At 45.7% G+C, this 14,370-nt stretch overlaps 1 protein-coding gene across 1 annotated transcript in view; it reads left to right on the forward strand.

Moving 5' to 3' along the window:
- CASTOR1 (cytosolic arginine sensor for mTORC1 subunit 1) overlaps window positions 1-14,370 on the forward strand; it is a 68,054-nt gene that overhangs the window by 37,837 nt on the left and 15,847 nt on the right. The window contains exon 5 of the mRNA XM_073554824.1: window positions 5,626-5,749. Coding sequence (XP_073410925.1) covers window positions 5,626-5,749 — 124 coding nt within the window. The remainder of the gene's footprint in view (window positions 1-5,625; window positions 5,750-14,370) is intronic.

The following is a 14,370-nucleotide window of genomic DNA, read 5'->3' on the forward strand; positions in this document are numbered from 1 at the left end:
GATGATTTTCTTCCTCAGCTTCCGGTGTAATGCGCAGGGCTTTACTCAGGTATCCGGCGTCCAGGAAAAGTGTGTCTTCCATGTGAAGACTTCTGGGTCATAGACGGCAGGGAAAAAAAATGGCGCATGCGCAGTACTGATTATATGCTTTGCCCACAGCTGGGCAAAGCATACTGCGCAAGCGCGAGCAGCCTTTTCAATGCACAGGCGCGAATACACAACTGCATCTGTGATATTCACAGATGAAATTACGTCCAGCAAGCCATGGAGGGGGGGAGAAGGAGAATAAGCCACGCCCATCAGACCGGACCGTGGCGATTTACATACATCGCAAGAGTGATAAAAAAGGTTTTTATGCATCAAAGGTACGGGGTCAGGGGGGATCAAAAGTACTACTAAAATCCTTATGTAACACACAATTGAATGATATCTTTACATGATATGTCAAAAAATGGGTGACAGATTCCCTTTAAAAATAGTCAGAGGAGAGCAGAAATAAAATGGCAAAAGCTGGTTACTTTTGCCTGGTGGCAGGTCCTCTTTATCTACCGTATATACTCGTGTATAAGCTGAGATTTTCAGCTCATTTTTTTGGGCTGAAAGTCCCCCCCTCGGCTTATACGCGAGTCATATACCGGGGGTGGGAGGGGGAGCGGGGGTGTCAGAGATCATACTTACCTCTCCTGGCACTTCGAGCGGGGATTTAAGAGATCATACTTACCTCTCTTGGCACTTCTCTGCAGCCTCTCCTTCTTCCTCCGCCGTCTGCTTCTTGCATTCAGCGTTCACGTGGTACCGCTCATTAAACTCATGAATATGCGCATATTTAACCCCTTTCGGCCATATGACGTACTATCCCGTCCATGTGCCCTGGGACTTAATTCCCAGGGACGGGATAGTACGTCATAGAGATCAGCGGCGCCCACGTGGTGAGCGCCGCTGATCGCGGCGGGTGTCAGCTGATTATCACAGCTGACACCCGTCATTATGTGTCAGGGGCGGTCACGGACCGTCCCCGACACGTTAACCCCTGGCACACTGCGATCAAACACGATCGCAGTGTACCGGGGGTTTAGGGAAGCATCGGGAGGGAGAGGGCTCCCTCCGTGCTTCCCTGAGACCCCCACAGCAGCGCGATGTGCAGCGCTGCTGCGGGTGTCTCCTTCCCTGCAGGTCCCCGGATCCAAAATGGCGGCGGGGGCTTGCAGGGAGGTGGCTTCCTCATGCCTGCAAAGCACAGGCACGAGGAAGCCTTCTGCACTGCCTGTGACAGATCGCTGATCTGTCATTGCGATCTGTGATGTCACAGATCAGCGATCTGTCACATGACAGTTATGTTACCCCTGGGATATTGTAATAAAGTAAAAAAAAAAAAAAAAAAAAGTGTTAAAATTTATAAAAAATCGCTAAATAAATTTAAAAAAAAAAAAAAAAAAATTCCCTAATTCATTTTTTGGAAATAAAAAAAACCAATAAACGTACACATATTTGGTATTGCCGCGTCCGTAACGACCTGCCCTATAAAACTGTCCCATTAGTTAACTCTCTTAGCGAACCCCTTAAAAAGTAAAAATAAAAAACAAAACAAAAAATAAAGCTTTATCTTACCGCCGAACAAAAAGTGCAATAACGCGCGATCAAAAAGACACATATAAATTACCATGGTACCGCTGAAAACGTCATCTTGTCCCGCAAAAAACGAGCCGCCATACAGCGTCATCAGCGAAAAAATAAAAGTTATAGCCCGCAGAATAAAGCGATGCAAAAATTATTTTTTATATAACATTGTTTTCATTGCATAAAAGCGCCAAAACATAAAAAAACTACATAAATGAGGTATCGCTGTAACCGTACTGACCCGAAGAAGAAAACCGATTTATCAATTTTACCGCACGCGGAATGGTGTAAACGCACCCCCCAAAAGAAATTCTTGAAATGCTGGTTTTTGTTCATTCTGCGTCCTAAAAAATCGCAATAAAAAGCGATCAAAAAATGTCACGGGCCCGAAAATGGTATCAATAAAAATGTCAACTCGTTCCGCAAAAAATAAGACCTCACATGACTCGGTGGGTCAAAATATGGAAAAATTACAGCTCTCAAAATGTGGTGATGCAAAAACTATTTTTACAATGAAAAGTGTCTTTTAGCGTGCGACAGCTGCTAAACGTAAAAACCCGCCATAAGTAGTAAATCAAACCCCCGTTATCACCCCCTTAGTTAGGGGAAAAATAATAAAATTAAAAAAATGTATTTATTTCCATTTTCCCGTTAGGGCTAGGCTTAGGGCTCAAATTAGGGTTAGGGGTATGTTGGGGTTAGTGTTGGAGTTAGAATTGGGGGATTTCCACTGTTTGGGCACATCAGGTGCTCTCCAAACGCAACATCGCGTCTGATCTCAATTCCAGCCAATTCTGCATTGAAATAGTCAAATGGTGCTCCTTCCCTTCCAAGCTGTGCCATGTGCCCAAACAGTGTTTTACCCCCACATATGGGGTATCAGCCTACTCAGGACAAATTGCAAAACAACTTTTGGTGTCCAATTTCTCCTGTTATCCTTTAGGAAAATAAAAAATTGGGGGCAAAAATATCATTTTTGTGGAAAAAATGATTTTTTTTATTTTCACGCCCGGGCGTTATAAACTTCTGTGAAGCACTGGGGGGGGTTAAAGTGCTCACCACACATCTAGATAAGTTCCATGGGGGGTCTAGTTTCCAAAATGGGGTCACTTGTGGGGGGTTTCCACTGTTTAGGTACATCAGGGGCTCTCCAAAGGCAACATGACACCCGCAGACCATTCCATGAAAGTCTGCATTCTACTTTCCTTCCGAGCCCTGACGTGTGCCCTCAGGACAAATTGGACAACAACTTTTGGGGTCCAATTTCTCCTGTTACCCTTGGGAAAATGAAAAAATTGGGGACTAAAAGATCATGTTTGTGGAAAAAATATTTTTTTATTTTCACGCCCGGGCGTTATAAACTTCTGTGAAGCCCTTGGGGGGGTTTAAAGTGCTCACCACACATCTAGATAAGTTCCTTGGGGGGTCTAGTTTCCAAAATGGTGTCATTTGTGGGGGGGTTTCCACTGTTTAGGCACATCAGGGGCTTTCCAAACGCGGCATGGCGTCCAATCCCAATTCCAGCCAAAAAAGTCAAATGGCGCTGCTTCCCTTTCGAGCTCTGCCATGCGCCTAAATAGTGGTTTACCCCCACATATGGGGTATCAGCGTACTTTTGGGGTCCTGTTTCCCTTGTAAAAATAAAAATTGAGGGTGAAAAGATCATTTTTGTGGAAAAAATATGATTTTTTTAATCGTACGACTGTACGTTTTAAACTTCTGTGAAGCCCTTGTGGGTTCAAAGTTCTCACCACACATCTAGATAAGTTCCTTGGGGGGGGTCTAGTTTCCAAAATGGGGTCACTTGTGGGGGGTTTCCACTGTTTAGGTAGATCAGGGGCTCGCCAAACGTGACATGGCGTCCGATCTGAATTCCAAACAGTTTTGCGTTGAAAAAGTCAAACGACGCTCCTTCCCTTCTGAGCTCAACGTACTCGGGACAAATTGCACAATAACTTTTGCAGTCAAATTTCTCCTGTTACCCTTGGTAAAATAAAAAAAATTGGGCCTGAAGTAATTTTTCTGTGAAAAAAAGTTAAATGTTCATTTTTTTTTTTATAAACATTCAAAAAATTCCTGTGAAGCACCTGAAGGGTTAATAAACGTCTTGAATCTGGGGGGGTCGGCTTATACACGAGTATATACGGTGTGTGTGTATATATATAATATATATATTCATCTTATTTCTGTCTGTAACCGAAATCCCGCTGCTCTGATTGGTTATTAAAATAATAAAAAAAAAGGTTATACTCACCTTCCGACGGCGTCTGATCTCCTTTCCACGCTCCCGGCCTCGCGGTCCCAGTAATGCCTTGCGGCTTAGACTGGAGATGACGTCACTCTCGCGAGAGCGCAAAGTCATCAGCGGTCTAAGCCACAAGGCATTACTGGGACCGCAAGGCCGGGCACGTGGAAAGGAGATCCGACGCCGTCGGAAGGTGTATATGTAACTATTTTTTATTTTAACAGAGTCCATGCATACCAGGAAGGGGGGTGAGGGTGACCATGCATACCAGGAGAGGGGGGTGAGGGTGACCATGCATACCAGGATTGGGGGGTGAGAGGACCATGCATTCCAGGATTGAAAGGTGAGGGGACCATGCTTACCAGGATTGGGGGGTGAGGGGTACCATGCATATCATGATTGGGGGGGTGAGGGTACCATGCATTCCAGGATTGAAGGGTGAGGGGACCATGCTTACCAGGATTGGGGGGTGAGGGGTACCATGCATATCAGGATTGGGGGGGGGTGAGAGGACCATGCATTCCAGGATTGAAGGGTGAGGGGACCATGCTTACCAGGATTGGGGGGTGAGAGGTACCATGCCTATCAGGATTGGGGGGTGAGGAGACCATGCATATCAGGATTGGGGCGTGAAGGGACCATGCATACCAGGAAAGGGGGGTGACGGGACCATGCATACCAGGAAAGAGGGGTGAGAGGACCATGCATATCAGGATAGGGGGGGGAAGGGTACCATGCATATCAGGATTCTGGGGTGAGAGGACCATGCATATCAGGATTGGGGGGTGAGGGGACCATGCATACCAGGATAGGGAGGAGAGGGGTACCATGCATATCAGGATGGGGGGGGAGGGGTACCATGCATATCTGGTTTCTGGGGTGAGAGGACCATGCATATCAGGATTGGGGGGTGCATTATTGCATTATTATTAAAACTTCATAAATAAACCACATACATATTCTAGAATACCCGATGCATTAGAATCCGGGCCACCATCTAGTATTATATAAAGTAGTTCCGTTTGGGGGTTTGTCTGAGCATTGTTGAGCATACTTACATGTACAGTATATGCAGAAGTGTTAAAAAGGGATACAAATATTCAGGTCTATATTTCTTTAAAAAAAAAAAAAAAAAGATGCCCAATAGTGTGTACTCATGCAACTGCCTATTCCTATTGTAGCTGCAGTACATCACCACCAGATGGAGGTCCAGACCACCTCTTTTCTTCGCAGCAGATTCTTTTGTGTTTGTCATAGGCACAAGAATTTTCCCCACGTAATATATGGGAAAAGTATAGATCCCAAATACGGAATGTTTTACAATTTATTTGGTATTTGTAGTTGCCTATTTTGCTTCTAGAGAATAACTAAATTATGAGAGGGTGCTGATATGTAATTGGCCTATGCTAGAGAAAAAAACCTGAAACCACGACCTTTTTTGGGGGGATGGAGAGGGGGAAAATATTAGCATAAACAAGTGGCATATGGAAAAGTGTCTGGCAAAGATGCACACATGTATCGCCCTCCATATATCGTTCTGATACAGTAAGTGCAGCTTTGCACGTAGTGGGAGATGTAGGGTCTGAGAAAGTGAATTTATTTTTTTTTCCTTTTTGTTAAATGACAACGTTTTTATAATCTTCAAATGTAAATGAAATGATATTGTCTGAACCCCTGCACGGGATGTCCTAACTGTTTGTGACCGAACACTTTAATGCTGTATTTTTCTATGTTTTAACCATTCTACTTTCTCTTTTTTTTAGTGTTTAATTTGACAGTACATCCTGTGCAAAGTCCTGCAAACAGATTTTGCATTCTGACATTGGATCGCGACACCCTGCCATCCATCTCTACCATCCTGCTAGATGTCCTGTTCTACTCCCAGGAGTGAGTGAATGAAAATAAATATTTTTCTTTTAATCAATTACTGTGGATTTTTTTCAAGGACAGGAAATGCTAATCTGTGCATGACTTGCCATGCACACCCCCTAATGCAGCTGTGCTGCTCGATAGGTCTCTGCTGGGTATAGTGGTGACTCAATGTCCAGCATTCATATGACCGCTGCAGCCAATCTCTTGCTTCAGCAGTCATGTCTGAGAACAGTAATTGGTTGTGGCTTTCAGCACTGCAGAACCAGCATGGCCAACGGAAGCCTGTGTTTTTGGAATGATGACGGTTTGCAGAGAAGAGTATTGCACATTTTTCTTACTTTATATATCCTTTCCTGTACTTAACCTGTTTTTGAAAAATGTTGGACTTTAATTATGGTCGTTATTTTTCTAATTTAGAAGAGAGTTCTTTCTGTCACAGATCTTGGCCGTGTATAAGCAACATATTCCGACAGCAGTTACAATAATCTGTACATAGTTTGTACAAGGATCTTATACTATTTGCTAAATAGTCTCTGCAGCAAAATACAATGCGATGCCTCCTTGTATGTCGGATTTCTTCCAGATTGTTCCTGGATATCACATGTTCACAGAGTGAAATTTGCTACAAAACCCAAGCAAAGCAGCATTATTTAATTGTTACCCTCCAGAATGTCATCAGGATAACTTGCATTCGTGGCACTGTTCTACATATTTTCACAGTTAAAATACACTATAGGAACAAAGAAGCGCAATAGGGTCTTATCTGATGACAATGGTAAAAAGATATATAAAATCCACTCACCCGCTACAGGAGAGATCAGGCATACAGAAATCGTCAGCTGCTGCACGTCCAAATGGTCAGACAAGTGACCGCCAGTAAATCGCTTCTTATGGAACTTATTTTTTGGACTTACATGCGCTGCTTGACATAATACACAATCCAGTTATATTAAAAGATCAATCATTTATTCCCATTTTATCCCAACGCGTTTCGAAGAGGAAAACACTTCTTCAGGGGATGACAAATATTCACAAAATATTTACAAATATTTGTCATCCCCTGAAGAAGTGGTTTCCTCTTCGAAACGCGTTGGGATAAAATGGGAATAAATGATTGATCTTTTAATATAACTGGATTGTGTATTATGTCAAGCAGCGCATGTAAGTCCAAAAAATAAGTTCCATAAGAAGCGATATTTTCACAGTTGGCGCATCAAACTGACATTTTCCCTTCATTGGCAAGTAGCAGCAAATGTGATTTGGTTAAAGCCCTCACAGAAAAGCTTATTGGCGTTGTTCAATAATAGACAGTAGATCAGAAAGGCCGAAGAAAGGAAATAGTACAAGATTATAATGAATACTCAGTGGGAGCTGATGAACGAAGGGGGATCAAGAGCTGAGCCAGATCGATTCCCGGCAGGCGATGCGTGTGTTATGCAGCCATCATCTGCCTCTAACAGCTGCGAGTGGAGTGGCGCTGTGCCTTTGTCTTTGAAATGCAACGGTCGTTGTCAAATAGCATCATTTAGAATGCTGTGCAAGGGGCGTGCTGTTCTAACCGCCCATCGGTGCCTCTACAAAACAATGACAGCCAGATGACAGCAATGACAACCTGCTGAAGATTCCTGTGCTTGTCAGGACAGTGTTACTATGAGCACCTTTCATAGGAGATTGTGGCTTGTGCTATATAGTATAAACAGTCACCCGATCGCAATTTCAATTCCTTTAACCCCCTTTAACGACATTTGCAGTATATATACGTCAATAGAGAGAAAGACTTCTCCACCAATGCACTATATATATATATATATATATATATATATATATATATATATATATATATATGTCATTCATGCGATCACCGTGATTAAACGCACAGTGATCGCATGAAGGTGCCCACTGTTTCTGACAGCAGGGCCTGGAACTCATAGCAATGGGGTGGTGTCAAAGCTCCCCTCCCTCTCCACAACTGATTACTGTGACTGGCTGTTCAATTCTGAACAGCCAATCACAGCACTATCAGTGTTTCAGGCAGTGAATTTGACTGAAACAGAGGTCCATCTATGAGCTGTGTTCTAAATCCGCTGATGATGGGCTAAAACCTCGCAACGGCAGCGTCACCATCCGCAACACAGATTGGGGAAATCATTGTCATAGTCCGATTGCACCAATCAGTGTGCAGAATTGTAGTATGAACTCTGTGACCGCTCTGCACCCCCTATTTCCTGCCTGTAGACGTTGCAGAGAAGTCACTCTGCTGTTCTGCTGCCAGATTCGCTAGGGCTTATGGTGCCATAGACAATTTTTGCCATCACTGCTGATGCTGTACCTGTAAGAAGAAAGAGGTTCCTAATCCTTTCCTGACCTGTTCTTGTCCCCAGATTTTTCCTAATGCACCCCAATCCCCCTCTCCCAAACCTTTTCCCCAGTCCCCCTTCTGCTATCAAGCAAACCCCTTCCCCCATCCTCCTTCTGCGACCGAACGCTGATCAGTACTTGATCGCTCTTTTTTTGTCAGTTTTTTCTTGTTCATGCGTCCTGCAGTCACTGAGTGCTAATCGGCACCGGTGCTCAGTTTTTTTTTCAGGACTTTTTTTTTCTCTGTATGTCCTCCCCCACTGTCCTTTCACTTTTGCACCAACTCTGTGCATTCGTCCTGCATCCGCCGAGCATTGGTCGGTGACACATCACTGATGGACATCCTGGTGATTTTTTTTATTTGTGTGTGTGAAAAAAGAATCAAATAATTTAAATTAATTGATAGCGCTAGATTATTGGACCATGTAATCCACAGAAAAAATATACTGTAGTAAATGCCTTTTACTACAGTTTTTTTTTTCTACTAATATAGAGAATCGAAATCCGCGTCATATATTTGTGGGGCTCAGTAATTTGTTTTTATGGACATTCTTCCAGTAATTATTTCAGATTTGTAGTGGTATATTCTTTTACTAATTATACTATGGGTATTTTGTACTGCATGGAATTACAATTAGCGTCATTTTAGTTGCGGGTGCTCAGTAATTGTTTTCACTGTCGTTTGTTTAGTGTGTTTTTTATTTTACCAAATTTTTATATTCTCTTTTTTACTGTTATATTTTTCTAGATTTTCTCCTATTTTCTCTGAGATTCTTTTCTTCTATTCTTACAATTTTTTTCCCTTTATTCTAAATTTAATAAGAAAAAAGTGTGTACACACGCGTGGAAAAAATGTCCCAATCATGGTATTCAGCTGAAGAGACCATACACTTTTTTTCTTCCGACACTTGATGGTGAGGGAGAGGATGCAACCTTCCTCTGTTTTTTTTTTTTTTTTCTTCCCTGCTCTTCCTCTATCGGTAATGATCCCCCACACAGATTACCCAGGACAGAAAATGAGCCAGTGCCAACCGTTAGTGACCCCTTATGGACCTCCTCCCCCCTAAGATTGAGCCACAGATTCCTGATTTTGTGGTGCAATCAGGAATCCAGTTTGACATCACCAGCTTCACAGAAATCAACATTTTCAAAGGTTTTTCCTCTGACCATGCATGGTGGCCCAGACAAATTTGTACACTCAAGAATTTTTATCCCAAAATCCCACTTCATTATTCGCCAACAGGACCCTTGTAGACACAGTAGAAAGTATGAAGTTTTGGGGCCTTGTTCTTCACATGGGGGTAGTGAAGAAGTCAGAAATTCGGCAATATTGGATTGTTGATGTTTTATATAACACTTCTCTGTTCCGCATGGCTGTGCCCTGGACACGCTTTGAAGCCATTCCTCCCTCTACTAATGTACCTATACCTGACATTGCCATTTCTGTGTGTGATTCCACTATTACTCCCCAGCAACATGCCCGCTGTCTTGGGGTCATACTTGACTCCGAGCTTTCCTTTTCCCCCCACATTCGATCACTGGCTCATACTTGTCATCTGCACCTCAAAAACATTTCTAGAATTCGACCTTTTCTTACTTTTGACTCTGCAAAAACTCATCCTGTTTCTTTTATTCATTCTCGTCTCGACTATTGTAACTCTCTTCTAATCGGTCTCCCTCTTACCAAACTCTCCCCTCTCCAATCTGTCTTGAATGCTGCAGCCAGGATCATATTCCTCACCAATTGTTACACCGATGCCTCTAAAATTGTGCCAGTCATTACACTGGCTACCCATCCACTCCAGAATTCAGTATAAACTTATTACCCTCACCCACAAAGCCCTCCATGGCTCAGAACCACCCTACATCTCCTCCCTTGTTTCAGTATACCACCCTACCCGCGCCCTCCGTTCAATGATGACCTGAGGTTAGCATCCTCAATAATCAGAACCTCTCACTCCCGTCTCCAAGACTTTACACGTGCTGCGCCAGTTCTTTGGAATGCACTTCCCAGGTCAATACGATTTAGACCCCAATCCCCACAATTTTAAGCGTGCCCTGAGAACGCATTTATTCAGACTGGCCTATCGCCTCAGCACATTAACCTAATCTATCCCTGTGTGGCACAGCCAAACGTTTTACCAGAGGGCTAATGGATGCTTTATGCATCCATTAGCTCTCTGTGTCTGTACTGTTACACACTTAACATTATGGCTGGTCCATACAATCAGGGCAACTGTTACCACCCACCTTTCGTGTCTACCTCTTTCCTCATAGACTGTAAGCTTGCGAGCAGGGCCCTCATTCCTCTTGGTATTTGTTATAATCTGTGATTATTGTTATGCTGTAATGTCTATTGTCTGTACAAATCCCTTCTGAAATGTAAAGTGCTGCGGAATATGTCGGCGCTATAGAAATAAAATTTATTTTTATTATTATAAGCCATTCACAAATTTTATTCGGACTCCCATGACAGCACCACGAGAGAGGGGATCCGCCCTTTAGGAACAGGAAACCTACAGATACAAAAAGGGCGGCACCTCTCCCACGCATCAGTTGGTTTCCTGTTCCTGAAGGGACGGGATCCTACAGAAGACCAGGATCCCAGGCCGGCCGATACAGGTAGCGGGGGGGTCTCCTACCTCGGCCTGGTGCGGATCCCTGGAAGACGTCACGGTGGCCCAGGATGGGTAGCACGGCGGTGGCGTAGTCAGCAGGGAGCGGCGTCCGGAGGATGTCCGACTCCAGAATAAAGGCCGCCGCCGGTGAGTATATTCCCCCCCCGGGGGCCCCCGGATCCGGCGGCGCTAGTGCGGTGGCCGGCGCGCTGCGGGGGGGCTGCGACCGGGGAGCGCGGTATTCCGAAGCTCCCGGGCGTCCCGCGTGACTTCCGGTCAGGCGGGGTCGCGGTGACGTCAGGGGGCGGCCGGAGGAGGTGCTTCCGGGTCGACGGCGCCACTGCGCATGCGCGAGAAAAACAAGATGGCGGCGCCCATCGCAAACGCCGATGAGTGTCGGCTCTCCGACCAGGTGCGGCGCCAGCTGGGGAAGGGAGCCCGGTTAGGGGGGGAGGGGCGCGGCACGCATACCGCTGTCCGGAGGAGGGGTATAAAGGCAGGACCCTGGTAGGGTGCCTTGCCTTGGCCACATTACTGCGAGCAGTAATGGAGAGCGAGCAGCAGCAGCAGCAGCAGCGGCGGCAACAGCAGCAAAGACGGCAGCAGCGTCAAACATCCCTGCCGCCCCTGGATGACCTTCGGCAGGTCAAGCAGAAAAAGAAAGAGTCACGTGGCAGCGAACGTGCGGGACGAAGTGATCAGTCCAGCCATAAAAGCTCCTCTAAGCAGACAGGAGCATCGTCTGAGAAGAACGACCCTCATCCTCCGGTACTTGATTGTGGCACTGGTAAGTGATCTTCGTGAAAGTTCACTCAGTGATGAGGCCCCCCCCTTCTGTGCTTTATTCTAGGGGAAGAAGGCTTCAAGTAAGGCTAAACACAGGGAATGCGCACTCTGTGCATGCCCATTACCGGACTCATGCCCTAAAAGATTGTGCCCCCCCTGTATTCAGCAGACAGTGGCGGAAGAGTCGCCCGCAGTAGCGGCGAGTTTGAGAGACATTGTTAGGGCGGAAATGAATGAAACCCTAAAGTCACTGTCCCAGCGGGAAACTATAAAGGGCGGGGTCCCGGTGGAGTCCGATTCCTCGGCAGAATGGAGGAGAAGTAGAGACTCCCAGGCTTCATCTCCCTCGTCCTCCTCAGGAGAAGAGGACTCTGGTCGGTTTTGTCTGCCTCTTGACCGGGTAGACAAGCTGGTCAAAGCAGTCAGAGGGACAATGGAAGTAGAGGAGCCTAAGCCCCAATTATCCATGCAGGATGTCATGTTCAGGGGGCTGGAGCAGAGGAAGCATAGAGTCTTCCCGTTAAATCAGAAGATCCATGATCTAATCCACAGAGAGTGGAAAAAACCGGATAAAAGAGGGTCGCTACCACCAGCCCTCAAACGCAGATATCCCTTCGATGATCCGGCAGTAAATACTTGGGACAAGGCCCCCAAATTAGATGCGGCCATTGCAAAGTCATCGAAAAGATCCTCGCTGCCCTTTGAGGACATGGGATCCCTTAAAGATCCCCTAGACAGGAAGGCAGACACCTTCCTTAAGAATACTTGGGAGATGGCAGCCGGTTCCTTAAGACCAGCAGTGGCGTCGACATGCACAGCCAGGTCCATGATGGTCTGGTTGGACCAGTTGGAGTCACAATTAAAACAGGGTACGTCAAGACAAACAATTCTTGGGGCCCTACCAACAATCCAAGAGGGAGCAGCCTTCCTTGCAGATGCCTCGGCGGATGCAGTAAGAATGGCAGCCAGAGCAGCAGGTCTCTCTAATGCGGCTCGTAGAGCCCTGTGGCTAAAGTGCTGGCAGGGAGACATTCAAACCAGGGCGAAGCTTTGTACTATTCCGTGTGAGGGGGAATATTTGTTCGGCGCAGTCCTGGACGAACTGCTTGAGAAGGCTGGGGACGACAAGAAAAAATTTCCAAATCTCTGGCCTACATCCTACCGACGCCCATTTAGTAGAAGGAGATTCCGTCTGGGGAGAAGGCGCAATTCTTCGCCTACTAGAGACCGTCCCAGATGGGAAGATAGAAGGAGAAGAGGTACGGGCTACATGTTTGGACGCTCGTCTAGAGATCAAAAGAGACAAGATCAATGACTAGCAATTCCCGTGGGAGGTAGACTATCACCCTTTCTTCCGGCATGGTCACAGATTACAAATAGTGTCTGGGTGCGCAATGTAATATCCACCGGGCTTAGATTGGAGTTTACCCAGGTCCCGCGGGATACCTTTAAATCTACTCCGTTAAGATCTTCACCCCTCGAACAAACAGCTTTAGAAGCGGAGGTCTTGAGCCTATGCCAGAAAAACGTCCTGATAGAGGTTCCAGAAGCTGAGAGAGGAAGAGGGTTCTACTCTCCCTTATTCCTGATCCAAAAACCTGATAAGACATTTAGAACGATCATTAACTTACGTTTCCTTAATAAGTTTTTGGTAAACCGTACTTTTAAGATGGAGTCCATCAATACGACAATAAAAATATTGTTTAAAGGGTGTTTTATGGCAGTCATAGATTTGAAAGATGCGTACTATCATGTACCTATCCATGCAGACTTCCAGCAGTTCCTGAGGGTGGCGGTTTCAATAAACGGCACAGTCCGTCATTATCAATATAGAGCCCTTCCCTTTGGTCTCTCAGCAGCGCCCCGGGTATTTACAAAGATAGTGGCCGAAGTGATGGCGCATTTACGGGAAGTGGACATCCTGATTGTTCCATATTTGGATGATTTTTTAATTGTGGGAAAATCAGTGGGCCATTGTACATCCCAGATAGAAAGAGCTAAGTCCAGGTTAGGAAACCTCGGATGGATATTAAACTACGAGAAATCCCGATTCCAGCCCTCAAAAATACAAAAGTTTCTAGGCTTACTATTAAATTCAGAAACTCAGCAGTGTCTGTTGCCATTGGATAAAATGCAAAAGATACAGCAGCAGGTTCTTCGGGCGGTTGATAATCCTTCTATGACCCTCAGACAGGGCATGTCCCTGTTGGGATCTCTAACCTCATGCATCCCAGCAGTTAGGTGGGCACAATTCCATACTAGAGCCCTTCAGAAGGATGTCCTATTTAATAGCAGGGCGTTAAGACACTCCTTACAAGGTCAACTGTTGCTAAGCCCCTCGACTGTCACATCGCTTAGATGGTGGCTCGATGATAAAAACCTAGCCTCAGGGGTGCCCTGGATAACGCAGATAACCCGTGTTATAACCACAGACGCTAGTCCCTTCGGTTGGGGGGCCCATATGGGGGACATAGTAGTACAGGGACAGTGGGATTCGGATACGGAGATCTCATCCAACCAAAGAGAGCTACTGGCGATAGAGCAGGCAGTCAAAAAACTCATTATGTACCTACAGGGCCATCACGTGAGGATACTCTCGGACAACCAGGTAGCGGTAGCATATATCAACCACCAAGGTGGAACCCGCTCCGACGCCCTGATGCGGACAACAGAACGTCTCCTTCAAATAGCAGAGGGAAGTTTTCTATCTTTGACGGCGCTCCACATCAGAGGAAAGGACAACGTAAAGGCAGACTTTCTAAGCCGCAAGACTCTAAAGCAAGGAGAATGGGCTTTGAACAGGGATATTTACCACCAAATTGTCCGCAGATGGGGTCGGCCAGAGGTAGACCTCTTTGCCACCAGAGAAAACAG

The sequence above is a fragment of the Dendrobates tinctorius genome, unplaced genomic scaffold (assembly GCF_039654945.1).
Source record: "Dendrobates tinctorius isolate UK_male_01 unplaced genomic scaffold, ASM3965494v1 ptg000213l, whole genome shotgun sequence".
NCBI lineage: Eukaryota > Metazoa > Chordata > Amphibia > Anura > Dendrobatidae > Dendrobates > Dendrobates tinctorius.